Source organism: Poecilia mexicana, unplaced genomic scaffold (genome assembly GCF_051168715.1).
Source record: "Poecilia mexicana isolate PSO_F unplaced genomic scaffold, ASM5116871v1 scaffold_2, whole genome shotgun sequence".
NCBI lineage: Eukaryota > Metazoa > Chordata > Actinopteri > Cyprinodontiformes > Poeciliidae > Poecilia > Poecilia mexicana.
Genome location: NW_028263371.1, coordinates 16,295,050 through 16,311,233, shown reverse-complemented (window position 1 = coordinate 16,311,233; position 16,184 = coordinate 16,295,050). Strand labels below are relative to the sequence as shown.

Genomic DNA, 16,184 nt, shown 5'->3' with positions numbered 1-16,184 from the left:
TACACAGTAACGGTACACATCGAAAAGGTGTAAAGTTCTATGAAATGCATAGAAATGCTATTAAAAAGTGCAGTGGTGTAGGGGTTGGACCAATTAGTCGACTAGTTGATTCTTTTCTCTGCAATGACTTTTTTCTGGGCCAGTCAACTAGTCGCAATCACGTGACAAAACTGATTTTTCCAATGAATTGAAAAAAGGTGAAGTAGGTGAGTTTGTCAGAAAGCTCAAATTGTATAAAGATTTCATCAATTTACCAAAGAGAAGCTGAAAATTTCAATATTTGCCATGAATATAGCTGATAAATCTTCAAGTAGTTGTGAGGGGTTTTGTGCTTATGTCACTATGACGTCACCGCGACTAGTCGACGTCGACTCGACTATTATCATGATGTACTCGACTTTAAAAATTATGAAGTTGTTCAACCCCTATAGTGGTGTTTGGGGTCGTCACGAGACAACGAGACGTACAGCTGAGTGTCAGCATAACTGTGAAAGCTGATCCCATGGTTCCTGATAACTCCACCAAGCGGCAACATGTACAAATTAAAATGTATGTATCCATACAGACCATAAAGGCTCTGTGAGATAGGAGCTGAACCACCAGAAAGGCCAACCAGATGCTGTCGCCTATTTAAAAGAATTTGATCTACGGTATCAAAGGCGGCACAAGGACTGAGCTTGTGTGAATCTAGATCACACCTAAAATCATTTATCATTTTTAAAAGGGCTGTTTCTGTACTGTAGCTCGTCCTAAAACCAGAACTGCCGTAACCTGAATCAAAACTAACAAGATATATACACAATTATTAACATATTGTGTATGAATATATTCTATTAAATACTTAAGTAATTTAGTATCCCATTTCATAGCAAATACATGAAGACTAAGAGAATCAATAGCTACACATTAGCAATGAGAATTATTTTTAATAGGAATCGATAAAAGCTTCGTTCTAATAAAGACATTTGACTTTTTTTTCTTTGGTATTGCTGATGAACAAGTGGGACATACTGAAAAACTGGGGGGAGAGAAGAAACCTAAGAAGTTTATCTTCTTGCCTCGCAACAACAGTGGGTCCTTCCAACAAGATTTTTTTTTTTACTTTGATTTTTCCAACAAGTGTTATTCTTATACTTCACTCCCATCTGATGTACGATTGCTTATTTGCACCAGTACAGCTAAGTTGGATGTGGTGGACCTCACAGAATCAGATTGTCCTTGCAATGCATTATACACATGTATTGAAGAGGGAGGAAGCTAATAAAACAAAACTCACCATCAATAAAAAGTTATGTTTTCATATGAAGAAGGAAAATGATCAAAACTGGTTTTAGGCTGTTGAGTTGTTCACAGTAGAGATATTTCATATTTTTAACCTAATTTCAGAGAAATTTGGCAATAAAAGACCTCTGCCAGTGGATATGAACACAGCAACAAAGTGAGGCTCCTCTGAGGAAGAAATAATAAATAACAAAAGCACAATAACCTAAGAGATAGTGCTGTGAATCAGTTTTGTCCACACCTCGTCTCAACTCATACTTAGGCCAGTTATTTTACTTTTTTTAAAGACTACTAATAATAAACATTCAATAATGAATCTTTCTTGTTCAGATTTCAGTCAGCAGTGTGTTCACAGCAGCTTGGCCTCACGTGAGCCAGGCTGCAGTATCTGTAGAGTAACAATGATTTTAACAGCTTTTCTGAACCAGGGGTAGAACAGGGCGTAGATCAGAGGGTTCAGACAAGAGTTAAAATAAAACAGGTAGAAAAAGAACGCTGCATACGAGTTACTGGTTAGATTAACATCAACTAAAGAGTAACAGTAATATGGACAGTAACACATTAGATATACAACAACTAGAACCCCAAGAGTCCTGGCTGCTTTTAACTCTGATTTCTTTGTTCCTGATGTCACTGAATGAAACGTGACGACTGTAATGTGAGAGCGCATGGCACGAGCCTGAGACACAGCCACCACAAATACTCTCATGTACAGAACTATGATGGTTGTTACTGGAAGTATGAAATTAATAATCAGGTCAAATGTTCCTGCAGCATAGGTTACAAAATATCTGCATTCTCCAATGCAGGACTTAGCCCTGCCTGGCTGAATCATCTCATCTTTCAAAATGAGAAAGGAACCGGATGTGGTAGAGAACCAACACAGACAAACACAGTATCTGACTCTCACCAACGAGATTCTGGTGGGATAATGCAGAGGGTAACAAATGGCTACATATCGGTCGACTGATATCAGGACAATGATCCAAATTGAAGCATAGAAAATGGTACAGATGAAAAAACTAAACAAAACACACATGGCATCTCCAAGAAACCAGCAGAATGTAAATTTACAGACTTCAAGAGGCATCAGCAGGAGACCAACAAAAAAGTCTGAAACACCCAGAGAGAGGAGGAGGATGTTTGTAGGAGTGTGGAGCTGCCTGGAGGGAGACAAAATAGTAATTATACATTAAATAAAGAAAAAATATCTGAATTTTAATTATTTCTTGTCAGATTATGTAAACACATTGCTTCACATTTCTAAAATTTAAACTGTAGTTTGATGTTTGCCTGAAGTGTGAGACTGAGATGATGATGAGGAGGTTGAGCACTACAGTGATCAGTGAGATGAAGAGCAGCACAGAGTTCAGCAGAACGGCTTCAGCCCAGTGGAGTGTGGGCTTCCTGCAGGAGCTGTTGAGGAGATGTGGGAAACAGAGATCAGTGCTGTCTGGGATCTCCATCCTCAGACGGCTGCAGCTCTCTGGTCTGATCCTGTCCTGCAGCAGATGTTTGTTTCTGTCCTCCCTCCTCCCTGGTGCTTTAGTCTCTGGGGAGTTTCTGCTTTCTCCTCCTCACATAATTACAAACATTTCTCTTCGTTATTAGGTCATAGTTTTATCTTTTGCTCACGCTACAAGCTAAACAAGTTCTACACAGCAAATTCAAAAGTGTTAAATGTTTTGGTGTTAGTAGACTTTGTGCAAAAGCAGAGTTAATTTTACTCTAATAGAGTCACTTTCTGTTTATAAGTCTGGGGTGTATATTATTAGTAGTTAAAATCGAGTGTTAAAACAAAGTGTTTCCGTATCAAATCTAGAGGTGTTAAAATGGAATCAATAACTCTTGACCTCTGAACTCTGAACTCCACCAGCGGCTCTAACACTGAAGGAGTTCATTCACTGCCTCCGCCCAGAATCACAGATTCCCACCGAAGCGACGCAACAGAAGCCAAATCATTTCAGGACTATTTACTCTCCACATGTCTGAGTTATTTACTGCGCTTGGTAAGTTACTCTTTTTCTGAGATGGTTTATAACTATTATTTTGAGTTGAGTTCAACCTGCATGATAGACGTCACGTTCGCCACACGGCTCGGTGTTAGCATATTTAGCTTAGCATGCCGAATGTTAGCGGAGTATAAGGGTTGGAAAAATATCGAGCCGGTTAACATTTAATCAAATTATTGGCTAACTTAAACAGATCCGTAATAATCTGTAATATGTTTTTTCATGATCTTGAACGTTTACATGCATATTGGTCAGATTTATCAACCTTTCTGATCGATTTTTTTCTTTTGAAAAACGGTTGAGAGCGTTATTCCCGCTGTTGTGTCTTCTTATATACGTTTTTCAGCATGTTTTAATCTTTTTATTGCCTTTTTGTATACAACCAGTCTGGTTGAGGATGAATCTCCAGCCTAACCTCCCCCTCCTGATCCCTCCATGGATTCTTCGAAGATTCAAGCTCCAAAAATGATTATGTAAGTGTTAATATCTCTGAAACTCCACATTTCTGTAATGAAAGCTTGTTGTTAGAGTTGTAGTAAAAATTTATTCCTTCGTTCCAGTCCTCATTGTTATGTTTTTTGTTTGTTATGATCCGGAGACCGACACTGTTTGTAGTACTCAGAGACTGAAGACGGTCGATGCAGTAGGAGCTTATTGGTTTCTCCTCTACAATAAATCATTACTGTTTAAACTTTACCTTTAATAACATAAAGTTACCTAATTTTTAAAGTGAAATCAGTAATACTTTTATAACAAATTTATATCAGTAATGATTTCTTGGTTAATGTCAAGTTGCCATAACAACGGCATTTTGAATAATGTCAACTTTGTATTAAAAGTGTCATAATTTAATGAATGACGCTTTATGACAACAGTCATAAATATTCATGAAGGCTTATTCATGTTCCTGACAGGTGTTATGACATGTTTATGACAGTGTCATGACAGTCTTATTCAACCCCCTTCAAATAAAGTGTTACCGGTACGAACTCTCCAAAAAGAGTTAAATTAACACTTTCTGGTGTGGACCCATATAGACACTTTAAAAGTGTTGAAATCAAATCTGACAGTGTTAATCTGGGCCTCCTGGATTGCTGTGTAAGGGTAGTGAAAGATTAGGTGGAATCGGCCAGTAGTAGTTTTCCGAACCTGCAGATCATGAGCTTCTTAACCAGATGGAGGCCAATTTCAAGGCTTCAAATGTCTTTTTATTGATTATTAACAATATGTTAATAAATATCATTCAAAGCCATGCATAGCAATACAATTAAAGGTTTTAATCCACAAACAGATCCCCGAACAGCAGACAATTCCTACACAAAACAAACTGATGTAAAATAAATAACATTTGCATAAAGTATAAAAAAGACACCACAAATAAAAAAAATGCTATTTGAGATAACTGACAATAAAATATGTTATCCACAAATAAGAAGCGAAAAAATAAATAATTTTATAAAAAAGAAGGTTGGTTAGTTGGGGGGCTACTCAGAGACAGGGGGCGCCAAACTTAAAAAAAAAATCTATTTTCAGAACCTCAGAGAGTAAATGTCGTCTTTTCAAAGTCAAAAAAGAAAAAAATAATGAAGCTACTTTTTTGTTGAAATTTCTGTGACAATACATTATGAGATCATGTATGAAAAGAAAGAATTAATGACCAATGATCATAATAGGGAGGTGGTGGAACAGATAGTTATTAAGGGAGCAGCAGCATTTTCACAGTTATAGTGAGAATGATATAGTAAATATTATTTTTACCTACTTTTGAATGTTTCAAAGAAAATTGTTTCAGATTTAACTATCATCATTTAAACTGTTGCTGTGTTTTTGTTGCTGGTGAAGAGCAGAGAGACTTCAAATGTCCACACAGATTCCACATTTAATAACACACCTTTATTTTTTTACCATACAATTAGTACAACACAATTAACACAGGGAACAGAGACTGCAGCCATAATATTTATGACAAGTTTTGCGTCAAACATGTTAAACTCAACCAGTCTATCCACATTAATAGTTTAATGCACAAACAAGCAGTTTTAAAACTGGAAGGACAGTGAGGCCTGACGACCAAAACAGCAAACTCCAGTCCGCATAAAATCCAAGGCCTCGGTTTGAAAAGGAGAAACTCTGGCATGTGAACCAGAGACCGCTCCAAAGGCAGGAAGCTGACTGTAGGGCAGGGCATTCTGGGTAAATACAACCAAAACAAACAGGAGAGTCTAATGCTAGCAGGAGAAATGGCTTTTACCAGAGACAGAAGAGAAATCCTACAACCACAAAAATCTGACGCCACTTCATTTTTGTTTACATAAGAAGGAAGTTGTGCTCGGCCTCTTCTGAGGTTTTCACGTTGTTTCCTTCAGTAGTTATTGGTGCAGAAACGCTCGCAGGCAAGGGGGGAGGAACAGGTTTTGGTCCCCAATAGAACCAAGACTAGAGGACAATCAGGTGTGAAAGTCAGCACTCATCTCATTATGTTTACAGACCATCTACAGTATGTTGGCCTCACGTGAGCCAGGCTGCAGTATCTGTAGAGTAACAATGACTTTAACAGCTTTTCTGAACCAGGGGTAGAACAGGGCGTAGATCAGAGGGTTTAAACAGGAGTTAAAGTAAAACAGAAAGATTAAATACGACGCATATGACGTGCTGGTGACGTTAACCTCAGCAAGAGTGTAACAGTAGTAAGGGCAGAAACACGTGAGATAAACAACGACGAGAATACCGAGAGTCCTGGCAGCTTTCAGCTCTGATTTCCTTGTGACAGAAAGCTGATGCGAGATGGCTGTAACGTGAGAGCGCACGGCACGAGCCTGAGACACGGCCACCACAAACACTCTCCCGTACAGAACTACAATGACTGTAACTGGGACAATGAAGAACAAAGTCAGCTCGACAAACCACGCAACAGGCTGGGCAACGTATGCACACTGTCCAACGCAGGAATTGCTCCCGCCCGGCCGAAACAGCTCGTCCTTCAGAAAGAAAAGCCTGTAGAAGGCATTGCTGATCCAACACAGGCAAACGCAGCATTTCACTCTTGCCATAGTGATTTTGTTCGGGTAGTGCAGAGGATCACAAACAGCCACGTAGCGGTCAGCTGCTATGAGAACGATGTTCCCGATTGAAGCAGAGACAACATGGGCAATCAGAAAGCCATACAGAGAACACACAGCATTTTGCCAGCAGGCGACTTTTCTGTAGATTTCCAAAGGCATCAGCAGGAGACCCACAAGGAAGTCTGAGACGCTCAAAGACAGGAGGAGCACGTTTGTTGGTGTGTGAAGCTTCCTGTGAGAAAAGACAAACAGATACATTTTGAATCACAAAATATCATCAGATTTTTTTCATTTACAAGTTTAGCGTTTCTTAAATAGCTGGTTTCGATGTGACTATAGTCTCTGCCTGAAGTGGGAGACCGAGATGATTACGAGGAGGTTTAGCGTCGCCGTGGTCACAGAGATGAGAGAAAGCACAATGCTCAAGAGCACGCCGTCCGACCCGGGGAGCGTCGGCTTCCTGCAAGACTTGTTCCGCAGCTGGGGGAAACAGAGTTCTTCTATATGATCTGTCTCCATCATCTGCAAGCAGCAGCTGTGGAAGAGCTCTGAGTTGGACTGGGGTTTTATCTTGTTCGGCCCTCTGGCCGCCTTTCCCTTGTCGCTTCACGTAGAACCTGGAAGTTGCTCCTCCTTTGTGACAGGCAGAGATGAATTTCTGTTCAAACCACGACACAAATATAATAAAAAAAGGTTAAAAGTAGAAACTTCCACAGCGGTTATTCTATAAAACAACATTGTTTTTGGAAAACGCATAAAAAAAAAAAAAGCATAAAAAAAGCATAGCAGTCATAGACGACTAACGCGATGCAGCACACATCAAGAACTCTTCAAAGTGCATTTACCACAACAGAGGACTTCATTTTGTGCATCTTGAGTATATCTGAATAGACAGCTACATTCCTTTTCATTCAGACGTGTTGCAACACACCTCGCCCTTGTTGTACCTCGTTCAACAAACCTTGAGTCATGTTTTATGTGTAGCCAAAATGGAAGATAAAGTTCAAACCAAAGTCATTATTGGTCTGTTTGCTTGTGGGCAATGCCATGACCTGGTATGATGTTCTCCAAGTATGATAACATTGAGTAAAATTTCACAGTGTTTCACTATGAAGGTTCACAACCAGCTCATCTCTCTGAAGTTGCCCTGAAGTATGACCGCCTTCGAACCCTCCACAGATTGAGTTCAGGACCTGGTTGGATGGAACCACGAAATAATCGAAACTCTCTGTATCTAATCGCTTTCACCTTTACTCAAATTTTGTGAGAAACAAAGGAAGAAGAGAACAAATACAGTGCGTTTTGACACCAGAAACTGAAATAAAAAAAGCAGCCAAGACGGTATGTTCACAGAAACCCGAGCTTACGTATGAAAACCTCAACAGAGCTCAGTCAAATCTGTTCCCCGAACAAATTTTATTAGTGACTCTGTTGTGGTTTACTGAAATTTAATGAAAGAACATCAGAGTAAGTTGAGATTTTGGTGGAGCATTCATCATCAGAATCATATGAATTATAGTATTTTTATGATTTGTTGTTAGGGAAAACAATTGGCAACACTTGGAGGACTGCTTGAAACCATGATCAAGCTGTTCCAGCTGCACCAGTAATGCAGCTGAAAATGCGACGCCTCCAGGTTGTTTACCATGGCTAACGCAGCTCGCAGGAGGTGTGGTACAGTAATAAGAGCTTAGGATGAACATTTTATGTGTTTTGTGTGTGTAGAACTGAATTCAAACAGAGCAGGGGTGCATGCTACATATAGCCAAAGCTAACCACAGAGTTCTGACTGTTGAAACTTTTTCCAGGGAATGTTTTAAAAACCAGACAGTAAGGTTTATCTGATCTCTTTTATGCGTATCTTTCCATTGTTTCATGCTATTAAGTTACATAACATAGTCCCAGAAAGCTAAATGTGGCTACGAGCTACACAGAGTTTCCCAGTGGACAGTTGACGCTAATTCAATTCAGTTCAGTTCAATTCAAAAATACTTTATTAATCCCAAAGCGAAATTAAATGTTTTTGTAACTCATTAATTTAGATTCTTCAAAGAGTTATTGAAGATGGTGATGGCTGTTGGCAGGAACAATCTTCTGCAGCGGTCTGTGCTGCACTGAATCTGAAGAAGCCTCTGACTGAAGATACTCTGCCTTCCCATCACAGCTTATTATGGTTTAATAAGGTGGACCTTTAACAGGAAAACTTGCTTATTTAAGTCTAGTTATACCACCATTTTGACAGTGACACACTGAAGCTCCGCCATTTTGTGAGTGGCAACATGCTCCTGTCCTGCTACTCCATTAAATCACCAATTTATGAACTAATATATAGATTAAGAGTCGATTTTCCAAAGGGTTATTGATTTCTACTTCACTCACAAATTATTAAAGCAGAATTTAATCCGAATGAGGTTTTATTATTACATATTTCTGGTGATGTATGAAGAATGACTGGCACATTTTGGTAAGCAAACTTGAATTAGCCAAAACTAACAATGCAGTTCCTCATGAAGTTAATCTGGGTTCTCAATATTCACAATTCATTCTGAACTATGACATCACTATTTTTACCTGTTTTAACTTTTATCAGTTTTAGTTTCGTCGTTTGATCTTTCTCTTAGTAGTTTTAGTTGTGTGTTACTATCTTAGTGAATAGATTGAATAAAATGTCTTAGATGTGAAGTTCATTTCATTTTGTTAACAAACTCTTCTATATATGTTGATTCCATACACATGCAGCAACCAACTAGATCAGCACTACAACAGCAGGTTAGTGCTAAACTTATGCTGTCAATTATTATTATTTTAAGACCATAGTCTTATCAGGCTGGTATGATAAATAACTGAGACTTAACTGTTTTGCAAAATATATGTTTTTTCTGCAATGAGATGGTGCTCCGATTTAGTAATTTTATAATCCAAATTACAATTATTAATGATTGCCATAAGCACTTGTAATATATTTTCATAGCCAACAGTCAGTTCAACCTGTTACAATACAACATTTTTGGTTTCCTGGGTGAAGGGCTCCTTAAAGTAAAACATATTTCTTATTTTACAACAATAAACTATTAGTAAAATTATTAGTAATCATTATTAATAGCTGCACAAGCATTTATACAAATTCAAATCCACACGTTTGGTTGCAGGGATTCTGTTTCCCAACATTTTGGTGCCACCCTTTGAGGTTGCTGCAATATTTTTGGTTTCCAGAATTCCAATTCCCCAACATGGCGTGTTTGTACCTTTGTATAAAAATGTCCAGAAACACTTTTATTTTATGGGGTGTGCATAAGACTGACATGACAGTGTCATAAACATGACAATAACACCTGTTATGAACATGAAGGAGTCTTTATGAATGTCTATGACTGTTGTCATGAAGTGTCATCCGGTAAATAATGTCACTTTTAATGCAAAGTTGCTTTTAAAGTTCCATTAAAAGTGCCCTCTTTGCATTAAAGTGTCAAATAATGCAAAGTTGGCACTTTTGATAGACAATTTAGTAAATTTGTATTAATTTCTATGGGTTTCAAGTTATTTCAGTGACTATTCTAGGTTTTTGGTCATTAACAGAACGGAGACCATGTGATATGCTTGCCCTGATCCTTGTTGTGATGATACTTTTAAACTATGTTTTTTTTTTCTTCCTCGTGCTTCAAAGCAAAAATCCCGAACCGTAATCTCCCCCGTTACTTGGTCCCTGTTTGACACTAGCGACAACAAACACACATTACAGCAATATGCTTGAAAATGACGAGCATATTCATGCAAAATAAGATAAAAACATTGTCTGATAGAAGGAATGAAAATGTTTAGATATTTAAATAGCACATTTTTATAATGAAAATGACAGAGAATAATGAATACTAGTATAAGCTAAAGTTAATGTTGGTCACAAAGTTCATGCCGGTCGCGGTCACATCCAAACGACACAGGAACTGCATCGGTCACGTGGTTTTCCTTAAAGTGATACGCACACCGACACGTATCGCATTGTAACCTTTAACAGAGAACCAGTGGCAACCTCAGCTCACAGTAAATATTAATCACACAAATGCAAAGTAAAAAGTTCAATCTTTCATTTTAACTTTCAACATTTCCGTCTGCTTCCAATGGAAATAAATCTTATTTTTCTTGTCATTTCAGCAGCCAAGCATATTTGTATTTCTTAGAAGTTTGATCTATCTTGATGCTATTTTTGATCTGCCAATCAACGTGACTCAGAAGACGCAGCAACAAATTATCTACATCTGTTCTGTGGAAATTTGAAAAAAGCACAGGCCATGATTATGAAAGAAAGAGACAAAAGTGATTCTTAAGATATTTCCTGAAAAAGAAAATGTGTCTAAAGTTCAACACATTTCATGGGGTCAGGAATAAATGTTTAACCCGTACAACATTTCTTCCACTTTCACTTTTTTGACTTATTTAAATGTTTCAGATCATCAAACAAACTTTATTATTGAAGCAGATTTAAAATGAGTGATTTAACTTCCTAAGGGGGGAAATATCCAAACTAACCTCATGTGAAAAAGCAAACCTGATACATGTTTGTGCCACCATTTTAAATCTTTGTAGAGAATTTTTCCATTAAATTCTCTACAATTAAACCAACCTTTTCAAAATTGGTTCAATTTAGCTCCTCTGGAAAGATTTTGAGCAAAAACAGTTTAAAATAAAACTTTAAATCCACTTTACATCCAGACTTTAATTTAGCCACTCAGGAATATTTAGTTTATTTTTTTAGCCTTTCAGAAGTGATGATCACTAATCGCTGACTAAAGGTTTTCAGCATTTCCTGGCAGAAAGGAAAATTCATGATTAAAATATTTATGGCTAACTTGTCCAAGTTGTGAGTCAGAAAGACGGCTTCTCATTTTCTGTCGCTACTCGCTGGATCCTCACATCGTCTCCTGTCACTTCCCCGTCTTCTCCTCGTGCCTCCTGGTTTCTTTAGATATGTAACTGAGAAATTCAGATATGAGAACCAAACGTTGCATTATATTATAATCCTACCTGTAGATGTTCACCTATTCTATTCCTTTTATCAAGGAGGATTGAAGCAGATACATGAAACTATGAACATACTGACAGTAAGTGCAGATAAGCAACTAAACCAGAGCTAAATAACTATTAAAACCATTATTTCTACAGCTTTAAATCTAACAAGTGTACTGCTCTACATTTTTTTATATCAAAGAATGAGAAGCTGTTTTAATAATTAGAGAAAGATTAATGTTTGTCTTTAAGTTTCTTTATTTGAAGGCAAAAGCGTTCAAAGACCCGACTCACTGAACGCAGTCAGGAGAAGAGCCCTGAACGACACACATCACATGGTTATAGAGTCACAGCAAGGAAGAGACCCACCCAAAGTCTGACCTTATCTCTATTAGCAGATGGACCACAGAGACAATCCTGACCCCCAGCTCATGAACCGTCCCTCACCTCTTGGAGGGGACGATTTTACGGCAGGAAAGAGAACCGATAAGGATTTCAGGAGAAACTTCTGATTCTTCTTTGTCACTCGTGGGTTCAGGTCAAACCAGGGTACAAACTACATTCCACATTCAGTCCTTTAAGACGATTTCCAGATCAAGCATTTAACCCAAGATGTCTTCAGGTCTCTTCTGCCATCACAGCTGTGGAAACATCTAAACATTATCTGGAAACTTCTTTAATGGAAAAACACATGTTGTAGAAACACAAAAACACAGCAGATATAATCAGTGAATAAATGGTAAAAAGTTTCATCAGTTCCATCAAAGATGAAATAAGGCTAAAAATGAAATTTTCTATTACAGTACATATAGTAATTATGTATGTCTGCTTTAAGCGACATGAAAAAAATACATCCATGATGAAATGCAAGTGATTATACCAGAAATTATAATTTTACACTTAATTACAATAATGTAGCAGAACTTCTTATTCCTGTAAGTTACCATATTATCAACTGTTCCACCATGAAATTGCTGCAGAGTTACAGGAAAAACGTAACAGTGGACATAACTCATACAAAGATCAGCAAAAAATATTGAGTCGACACTTGAACCAGTTCATGTTAAGATTTTCTGAAGATATAAAAGTAAATAAAAAATGAACAAAGACAAAAATGCTCAAAGTCCTCACTCAAACAGTGTCTTCAGTAGCTGATAGTTTACATTACATTAGTAGATAGTTTGCCAATAAAAATATTTTTAATGAAACATTTCAGAAAAATAACCTGTATCTGTTGCTACTGCCAGCTGTGTGTGGAGGCTCTCTTGAATAGTAATAAAACCTAAACAGTCTCAGTATCTGTAGCAGGACTGATTTCACAATCTGTGCTGCTCAACTCCAGATTGTTACATATTTTAGAACAGAGTGAAGCCAGAAACTTATCCATGATGCTTTTCCGACTTAACAAATATAAAGTTGTGTCTGCAAGGGGACTAAGAAAAATACAAACAAAATAAACTGTTCCAAGAATAAAGTGGTTTTTAAATCCTATTTTGTCAAGATCAATCAGAAGCCAAACGATGATGGGCAGATAAAGCAGAGTGTAATTAAGCAGCACCACGACATGAATGGCTACGATTCGTCGTTTTTCATCTGCTGGGACACGAAGCGCTCCAGAGAGAGATTTGATAGTCCCAACCAAGAAGAAGATGAACAACGGAAAGGGCAGGAGGAGAAAAACTGCGAAGAAGATGGCAACTGGCAGACCAGGAGTCACATAAAACAGTGGAAGATAAACAACAGGAAGGATCCAGACCAGACTGCAGACCACCACATATGTCTTGATGTTTCTCCTGAATCTGTACCACAGTGGCTTGGCAATGACCAGATACCTGTAGTAACAGATACAGATGTTTAGTCTCTGAAGATTATTAAGGGCAGATTGAAGTGAGAGACAGAAGAGAAACATGGAAACATACCTTTCACAAGAGATGCACACCATGAATCCAACACTGACCATTACAGCATACAATGTGATGCGAAATAAATATATCTGTGGTGACATCCTGCAGCAGAGCTGAATGAGATCAGAGACCAGCAGGTTGATGACATAGACTGGAGCATCTTGACCCTTTTTCACCTGTGAGAAAGTCAACAGAGAAAAAATGTTAATGACTAAAAATATTCTGGACATGTTGGATGTTTCCTGTTCCACTTATTTTAGTCATTTCTAAGGACAAGACGAACTTAAACCTGAGACAAGAGAGAAGCACAGTTTAAATATCAGGCTGAGAGTCAAATAAGTTATAAATAAATAAGTTACAATTATACTGAACTCACCTGGAAAACAACTGCAATCATCACTATAAGAATTAGAAGAAGTCCAATTCCAATGGTGATCCAATTCACCCATTGTTGGATTTGAATCAGGAAATAGTAGTAATGGACATAATCGATGTCATAATTGTAGCCATCATGAGTGTCGCTGTTGTTGAGGTTCATGTTGCTGTAATTGAAACCTTTTTCCTCAGATGTGTTAAAGTTAAACTCTTCCATCCTTCAGTATTGAACCAGGAGTTTGATGACAGGAGTGACTGTAAACCAAAGAGACAAAGGTGTAAATAATTTTTAAACGTTTCAGTATAACATGTAATTCCTGACATTTTACCATCAGAATCTAAATGATATCAAATTATATTGGTAAAAGTGGACATATTTCTCAATTATCAAAGTTTATATGTTGTTTTTTGGGTTTTCCTTAACTGGGTCCAACATGGAAATATTCACTGTTCCAACCAGAGAAAGCCAAACATTCAGTGTTTTAAAGATTTACTTCTCTGTATTGACCAATGGACATGTTTCAATTCAGGTTCTTATGAACAACCCTGCATTAGCAAACATTTACCTGGAACAATTTAAATGTTAGAGTGAGACGGCAGTTTATATGTGTTTAATCTGAATGGTTTGTTATTTTGTTCATTTACGCTGATGCATCAGGTTTGGGGGTGAAAGTTATTTTTCACCCAGGATCCATTGCAGGAAGTTTCCTTAGACACAAAAAATGAAAATAATTTTCATGTTTTCATTTCTAATTCATTATTGTCAAAATGAATTTTATGCACGTGACGACAGTGGGGAGGAAAAACTCCCCTTTAACAGGAAGAAACCTCCAGCAGAATCAGAACCTGGCTCAGTTCAAGTGGTCATCTGCCACAGCAGACTGGAGGTTTGAGAAAACAGAACAGATATGTAATAAAAAAAAAACAGAAGTGTTGACATAGGAGTACTTTTTATGTTAAAAGTAAAAAGTTAACAGCAGAAGAGAGAAAACAATTAATTACCGTTTATATGATCTCAGATGATGCCGTCTTCTAGAAAGGCTTCACAGCCAAACAGACCAGATGAAGCTTCTGTGGATTGAGGGAGAAAAAATGAAAATATTAAGTTAATCATTGAATTAAAAATAAATAATGCAAACTGAACAGTAGCAGAAGAAGAAAGTAGGAGAGAGAGATAAAGTGGTCAGTTTGTCCTCCAGTAGCCTGAACCTACAGCTGCAGAACTTAAACCATGCATGTCTACGATTGGCAGGTAGCATAATTGTTTTTCTAATTTGTTCTACCAGTAGTATTAATTATGGGATATATTTTAACAACATATTATATTGGATGTAATCTTTCATTTCTGAAAAAATATATTTACCTTTGAAAGTCTCAGGGGACAGAGATGGTTCCTGTTTTAGCCAGTTATCCTTCTCATCTTAACGATCTGCAGCCTGTGCATTCTCTATATCTACATACCATAAGGTGTCTGACCAATCACATCTGACTAATAAGATATGAAAGGAAATGGGTGCAGAGATGATGTAAGTTCACTTCCTTTATAAACAGGAAGAAAGTGTTTTTTAAGATCATAAAGTATTTCAGTTTTCTAAAACTCAGTTCTCATGAACCAACTTCTTCCAACTCAATTCATTTCAGTTATTTAGCGCCAATTAACAATAAATATCCTTTAAAGGTTCTTTCCAAATAAATTACCCTTTACGTTTTAACACCTGTTTTACCTTCTTTGCTCACATTGAACAGTTTAAACCATGCATGTTCTGGGACTCTGCTGTCAGCAAGCAGCACCTCATCTGATAGCTATAACTCTAACTCTAGAGAAGCAAAGCTGCAGTCATGGACACATTTCACATTATAGACAAATATGGGCATGCTGGGTGCAGGATGCACTGCATTGCTCTCTTTTGCTGTTGCTTCATCACCCATGTTGGTTCTTCCATCCTCCTTTATGTGCTGTTAGCTGGTGGGCTATCACTCGAGATGTGGTGGGCCAACTGTGGGCCTCCAGACACATTGGTGTGGGTTGCTTTATGTTTGCCTCCCTGCAGATGACTCAGCAGAAAGGTGATGCCACTGGCATCTGGCAGCCAACAACCCTCCCCCCACATATACTCTATATCCACACACTTTCACACATAAGGAAATGGCTGAAGTCACAAATACAGATGTTCCCCATGTACTTTTGTACCAGATGCAGCTTTATTTAATAAAGAACGTCACACATTTAAGACACCATCTCCAGGTATTTTGTATGGACTTAAGTGTGGCCTCAGTTAGTGTAGGAGCTAAATGACACTAACTCAGTGTTTTCTCCCTCAGCCTGCTGGTCTGGTTTCTTCTCTCAGCTGCATCCTGTCAGGAATCAGCCACCAGTTCTCTATGTAGTAATCAATCCCTTTGGTATATAAGCAGGACGAAGTAGTTTGAAATTCTTACCTATGATGAAAATCCTGAGTGGCTCATTGTGTGAACCAAGATAAATAAAAACATTAATATTTTACTGTGCTATAGGCTCCCTGTACGGACAAGTGGAAGAAATATATATT

General features: G+C 37.7%; 3 protein-coding genes across 8 annotated transcripts; all 3 read right to left on the bottom strand.

Annotated features, from left to right (window-relative positions):
• Window positions 1–1,630: 1,630 nt before the first annotated feature.
• Window positions 1,631–2,747, bottom strand: LOC106930232 (trace amine-associated receptor 13c-like). Of its 3 annotated transcripts, none has more exons than XM_088003884.1 (2): window positions 2,541–2,747; window positions 1,631–2,440 (listed from the first exon to the last, which is right to left on the bottom strand). In XM_088003884.1, exons 1-2 carry the CDS (start codon window positions 2,745–2,747, stop codon window positions 1,631–1,633), a joined length of 1,017 nt encoding a protein of 338 aa, XP_087860010.1. The 3 variants fall into 3 exon arrangements, with proteins under 3 accessions (XP_087860010.1, XP_087860011.1, XP_087860012.1); XM_088003885.1 differs by having other exon boundaries at window positions 1,631–2,444; window positions 2,575–2,747; XM_088003886.1 differs by having other exon boundaries at window positions 2,661–2,747.
• Window positions 2,748–5,785: 3,038 nt separating this feature from the next.
• On the bottom strand, window positions 5,786–7,416 carry LOC106930228 (trace amine-associated receptor 13c-like). 3 transcript variants are annotated; one of them, XM_088003887.1, is made up of 2 exons: window positions 6,702–7,416; window positions 5,786–6,587 (listed from the first exon to the last, which is right to left on the bottom strand). In XM_088003887.1, the coding sequence occupies exons 1-2, from the start codon at window positions 6,875–6,877 to the stop codon at window positions 5,786–5,788; spliced, it is 978 nt and encodes a 325-aa protein (XP_087860013.1). In that variant the 5' UTR covers window positions 6,878–7,416. The 3 variants fall into 3 exon arrangements, with proteins under 3 accessions (XP_087860013.1, XP_087860014.1, XP_087860015.1); XM_088003888.1 differs by having other exon boundaries at window positions 6,771–7,416; XM_088003889.1 differs by having other exon boundaries at window positions 6,798–7,416.
• A 4,180-nt stretch (window positions 7,417–11,596) lies between these two features.
• Window positions 11,597–15,333, bottom strand: LOC148160512 (uncharacterized). 2 transcript variants are annotated; one of them, XM_088011952.1, is made up of 5 exons: window positions 14,999–15,333; window positions 14,638–14,706; window positions 13,637–13,890; window positions 13,276–13,436; window positions 11,597–13,188 (listed from the first exon to the last, which is right to left on the bottom strand). In XM_088011952.1, the coding sequence occupies exons 3-5, from the start codon at window positions 13,850–13,852 to the stop codon at window positions 12,639–12,641; spliced, it is 927 nt and encodes a 308-aa protein (XP_087868078.1). In that variant the 5' UTR covers window positions 13,853–13,890; window positions 14,638–14,706; window positions 14,999–15,333; the 3' UTR covers window positions 11,597–12,638. The 2 variants fall into 2 exon arrangements, with proteins under 2 accessions (XP_087868078.1, XP_087868081.1); XM_088011955.1 differs by lacking the exon at window positions 14,999–15,333 and having other exon boundaries at window positions 14,638–14,826.
• Between the last annotated feature and the right edge of the window lie 851 nt (window positions 15,334–16,184).

What these genes read in the sequence shown, in the direction of transcription:
- LOC148160512 (XM_088011952.1), bottom strand. Translation starts at nt 13,852, where the DNA reads ATGGAAGAGTTTAACTTTAACACATCTGAGGAAAAAGGTTTCAATTAC. An exon ending in TGATTGCAGTTGTTTTCCAG is followed by an intron (nt 13,437 to 13,636) that starts GTGAGTTCAGTA and finishes ACTTTCTCACAG; the next exon opens with GTGAAAAAGGGTCAAGATGC. An exon ending in GTGTGCATCTCTTGTGAAAG is followed by an intron (nt 13,189 to 13,275) that starts GTATGTTTCCAT and finishes CTGTTACTACAG; the next exon opens with GTATCTGGTCATTGCCAAGC.
- LOC106930228 (XM_088003887.1), bottom strand. Translation starts at nt 6,877, where the DNA reads ATGATGGAGACAGATCATATAGAAGAACTCTGTTTCCCCCAGCTGCGG. An exon ending in ATCTCGGTCTCCCACTTCAG is followed by an intron (nt 6,588 to 6,701) that starts GCAGAGACTATA and finishes CTTTTCTCACAG; the next exon opens with GAAGCTTCACACACCAACAA.
- LOC106930232 (XM_088003884.1), bottom strand. Translation starts at nt 2,747, where the DNA reads ATGGAGATCCCAGACAGCACTGATCTCTGTTTCCCACATCTCCTCAAC. An exon ending in ACAGTTTAAATTTTAGAAAT is followed by an intron (nt 2,441 to 2,540) that starts GTGAAGCAATGT and finishes CCCTCCAGGCAG; the next exon opens with CTCCACACTCCTACAAACAT.